Below are 5,197 nucleotides of genomic sequence, written 5' to 3'. Positions count from 1 at the left end.
GAAAGTCAATGTTATCAGTGCTGAACTCTGCATTCACAGTTACTCTGCATTCATAATTACGCTGCATTTATAGTTACTCTGCATTTATAGTTACTATGTATTGATAGTTACTCCGTTTTGATAGTTACTCTGTATTGATAGTTACTCTGTATTTATAGTTTCTCTGTATTTATAGTTACTGTATTTATAGTTACTCTGTATTGATAGTTACTATGTATTGATAGTTACTCCGTTTTGATAGTTACTCTGTATTGATAGTTACTCTGTATTTATAGTTACTGTATTTATAGTTACTGTATTTATAGTTACTCTGTATTTATAGTTGCTCTGTATTGATAGTTACTCAGTTACTTTCCTTCTGACGTCCTTGACTCTGCCAAACTAGCATATGATTTTGACTGGCAGGATTACAAGTTACAAATTCATGTGGCGATTTTTATCGTTCCCTCTTTAGGAGAGAAACAAATTGATTAATATTAACATTCTCGTCAAATACAAAGTTAACGTCAGTGAGTGATTTGAATTACTTTCAAATGAGGCACAGCTGTGAATTGATATCTCATATTCGCTGACACACATTGAAAATTAACCACTTTCACAACTGGATACTAATGTTATGCAGCAAACTAACATAAATGTCATCGTTATTGTTTATCTTCTTGTTTATGTTGCTTTGTCAAACAAACATCCTTAATGTCACTTTCTGCTCTACAGAGCTTGGAATAAAAACTCCAGCGGAAGGCAGGTGCTTGCCAGCAATCCACCATACAGTGCAAAGACAGTATTTCACGAGTTTAGGAGAACTTTATCATTTCTTGGGTGAGAAAGGTGTAGATGTTTACGACTTTGGTGAAACATTACAAATAAACATATGTGTGTTAGTTGCAGTAGATATCATTTTTTTTTCAACAAAAGGGCATAGCTGAGAATGAAAATCTCATATTTGCCGACACACACGATTAGATAGATTGAAATTTGACAACTTTGTCAACTGGATACTAATATTACGTCTCATACTAACACAGATGGTATCATTAGTTTTTATCCTCTTTTTGATGTTACTTTGTCCCTAGTGTACATTTCTGACCGAAAGAGCCTGGAGTATGCAGCCCAGTGAGAAACAGGTGGCTGACAGCATTCCACCATACACCTAAGCTGGACTGAGGCTGTAGATGATGTCAAATACCATATCTTAATTTAGACATATTACTAATTGTTTGTTCGATTAAAGTAAGTTTGATTACTAAGTGACTGCTGATTAGGAAAGTAAGGCGTGTTTATGCTGTCCCCATCATGCTGTTGGTTATTTCCTGTCAGTCATGAGGTGAGGTGACGTGAGTTTAGTGTAATATTCCAGCCATATGGCGGCGGTCTGTAAATAATCGAGTTTGGACCAGGCAATCCAGTGACCAACAACAGGAGCATCGATCTGCGCAATTGGGGAACGATGACATGTGTCAACCAAGTCAGCGAGCCTGATCACCCAATCCCGTTAGTCGCCTCTTACGACAAACCTAGTAGCATTTTATGGCAAGCATGGGTTGTCGAAGATCTATTCTACCCGGAACCTTCACGGGTCCTGTCAGTCATGAGAGCGTCCCACTTTATGTGCAAGTTATGCTCATACAGGACAGCAGCGGATTGAAGCAGATCATTGTTTGTTCTAGGGTAAGACAAAGACGGCAGACAGAGAGGGGCTGAAGACCGATCAAAGAAAATATCTCTGACATGAGCTCTCAGTACTGTCTTTGGTCCTATCTCAAGGAAGATGGTATTTTTGTGACTTCCAGCTGTTCGTATCCCTTCACAAAACTGAACTGGTTGTCGTATGCTTTGTCCCCAGTATTTTGTCAAACTGATGTCATGTGTGGTATATTCTGGTGACACTGTAGAAATCATCTTGACTGAGGGGTCTTCTGTTCTCAGGTGGTTCAGTTCTTGAACAAGCTGATGTTGACCTGCCTCCACGTGGTGACTGTGGTATGCGCGGCAACAGTTCAGATCAGTTACTTTAATTTCTGGTTTATGCACTGATATTATTTCATTTACAAGTGCATCAACGGCCTTCCTATCTCCAGTAACCGAACACGCTACTGGACTATAGAACATGCCTATATTCAATTGACCTTTATAGTTGGAACACACTGCCTCCACTTTGGCTGTCTCCAGGTTACGCACCAATATCACCTTGCCTTCTTTAGCGTTGGACAGTATCTTGGCCCGATGGAAGACAACCCTCACTGCTTCATCAAGTGGAAGAATACCGGCTATATGAGCGGCCGCCACTTCACCAAGAGACAGGCCTATGACTGCAGCTGGTTGTACTCCTAGCTCTTGCCAGAGCCGCGTTAGTGCCACCTGGCATGCAAATATAGAAACAGGCCCGAAGATCATATCTTCAACATCATAACTCCCTGCAAGTCTCTTTGTCAGAGACCAAGGAACATACCTTCTCAAAGAGGAATCGATATCCCCTATCACTGCTTTGAAAGTGTGGTTATTTTCAATCAGATGCTTGCACATCCCAAGCCAGGCTGACCCTGTCCCAGAGAAGACAAAAACCACGGGTATTGGAGAAGAAATGCCACGTGGAACCTGCTGCATTTGAAGGAACATCTGTTTCATCTGTTGCAGGAGGTGCCTTGTTGTTGTTGAAACAAAAGCCTTTCTAACTTTAAAGTGTTCTCCACACACCATTGACCTGGAACATGAAAGTGCCAGTAGCTCTTTCTCGCGAGATTCAATAAGAAAATCGGTCAAGGACATCAGAAGAGTGTGAGGTGTAGTTCCCGCAAAACACACTACAAAGGGTTGCTGATTTGCTGTAGGTGACCTAGTAAACACACACCACTTCCATCCGGCAACGGTGTTGTCATTGTGATCAGCATTTGTAGGAACACTGAGTTTGTCAGTATCACTGTCAGTGCAGTGAATGTTCAGCGATGTGGTAACATGAGTCATCATTAAATGGACAATAGATAGACAATTTTCTGTTGCTGTGGAAAATGTTGGTTGTTTAAGCTGTCTCTTATAGTCTTTGTTTGTATCGAGCAAACTTTTGAAAGGCACTCTGAAAATGGGTTCGCCAAAGCTAGTGTCCCTCTGGATTCGCCAAACCCTGCAATACAGATTTAAGAGAGAATTAAGAAAGAGGCACTGATGCAAGGGACGTCTGTATGACAGTCTGGTCGACACATGAAGCCTGGAACGGTACATATGTATGGAATATTGTGCAGATGACGAAGTAAAAATTTGCCAGATTACGTGGTGGTATAACGCCTATTTTGGGAATATGAGCCTTAACATTTGGGCTGAATTAACGTGACATACGCTCCTGGGGGCTGCGACCACTGCTTTCTCTATAGTCAGTGATCTACAGTCATTGACCTGTAGAAAGTGATCTGTAAGCAGTGATCTATACATAGTGATAGAGACAGTGATCTACTGATAGCGACCTACAAACAGTTGTCTACAGACAACAATTTACAGATCTATAGACAGTGATGTACACATAGTGATCTATAGACAATGAAATACAGTGGTCTATAGACAATGGTCTACAGATAGTGATCTGCAGACAGTGATCTATAGACCTTGATCTACAATGATATACAGACAGTGATTTATACACACTGATCAATAGACAGAGCTCTACAGACAGTGGCCAGTTCACAGTGATCTACAAAGAGGTATCTACAAACAGCGACCTACAGACAGTGGTGAATAGACAGTGATCAATTCACAGTGATCTACAAAAACTTACCTATAGATCTACAGACAGTGAGCAATAACAGTGGTTTGTAGACAAGGATCTACAGACAGTGATTAAAAAAGACAGCGATCTACAGACAGTGATAAATAGACAGTGATTGCAGACAGTGATCTACAGTTATACACAGACAGTGATCTACAGACATCGATTTATAGACAGTGATCTTCAGATAGCGATCTACAAACACTGATCTGTTTCCAACCAGACGTATGTAGATAATAAATTATACAGCTTTGTAGAAATTCATTTCTCTGTATGTAAGCATATTGTGTACGTTTGCGTGACACTTTCCGGAGTTAGAGTAGGAAATAAAGATCATTCATTCATTCATTCATTCATTCATTCAGAAGGTAAGTGTGGAAATGAATACTTGGTATCATAACTTATAATAATATTGCCAATCACGGCATAGTTGTGGTTTAACAGACAAAGTGATCACTTCAACTTGAGCAGTATTTCTCATCAACTCACGTGCAAAGAGACTCAGTTTTGAGGTTTGTGACAAGCTTTTCAAGTAAGTCAGAACTGACTAGGGCACAATATCCATCGAAAATACGCAATCAAAGTGCTTGAATTGAGATACTCACTGCGCTGCGCCTGTATGGCCAAGATCTACCAAAGGTTAGGTGTAGTTCTCCAGCAATGGACGTAAAGACCACTGGTGATGGTATTGAGGACCAGACCAGGGTTCTCTTAGTTCGGTCACTAGACTCTCTCCCTCTTAGTTGTTCTTCAGTGTACATGAGCTGGACGGCTCGGTGTCCACAAAGGCAGGCTAACTGACTGTGCTAAAATACAACTCCATAGTTTTTATCTTCGATGGGGTCGGGATGTTTACGTAGAAGAGCCAGCTGTTGGACATTTACGATGTTAATATAGAGTCGGCTATATTACGTTACGTACAGCTCATCAATTCATAATTAACAGACTAACTGTTTTGTCAGACAAATTTATATTAAAAGGAAATGGTTTGATGAAAATTTCTCTGTGAACTCATATAGGCGTTAGCAGAGCTATTGTCGTTATGATGGTAGTGCCAACTAACTGCATGATCAGTACCAGAGTATTTGCAAGATACATCAAAGAAAAATGAGAGGAAGGGGTAGTGTGTTGAGATATGAGAGAAAACTATGAAGGTGCGATATTTTGTTGATATACGAGCAAAAACTAGGAAGATGGGATAGTTTTTCGATATGTGAGGGAAAACTAAAAAGATATATGAGACACATCTATGAAGGTGCAGTATTTTGTTGATACGTGAGAAAAAAACTAGGAACATGGGGTAGCTTTTTTATATGTGAAGCAACACGAGGAACACAGGGTAGTTTGCTGATGTATAACAGAAAAGTAGAAAAATGGGGTAGTTTCTTGGTATGTAAGACAAAAGTAGAAAGATAGGGTAATTAGTTATATATGTGACAGGGT

At 40.1% G+C, this 5,197-nt stretch overlaps 1 protein-coding gene across 1 annotated transcript; it reads right to left on the bottom strand.

The window, feature by feature from the left end:
- Nucleotides 1–1,049: 1,049 nt before the first annotated feature.
- Nucleotides 1,050–4,559, bottom strand: LOC137259752 (narbonolide/10-deoxymethynolide synthase PikA3, module 5-like). The gene is made up of 2 exons (XM_067797352.1): nt 4,360–4,559; nt 1,050–3,118 (listed from the first exon to the last, which is right to left on the bottom strand). The coding sequence occupies exon 2, from the start codon at nt 2,962–2,964 to the stop codon at nt 1,558–1,560; it is 1,407 nt and encodes a 468-aa protein (XP_067653453.1). The 5' UTR covers nt 2,965–3,118; nt 4,360–4,559; the 3' UTR covers nt 1,050–1,557.
- Nucleotides 4,560–5,197: the final 638 nt, after the last annotated feature.

The sequence above is a fragment of the Haliotis asinina genome, chromosome 13 (assembly GCF_037392515.1).
Source record: "Haliotis asinina isolate JCU_RB_2024 chromosome 13, JCU_Hal_asi_v2, whole genome shotgun sequence".
NCBI lineage: Eukaryota > Metazoa > Mollusca > Gastropoda > Lepetellida > Haliotidae > Haliotis > Haliotis asinina.
This window is presented reverse-complemented; position numbering and strand designations above follow the sequence as displayed.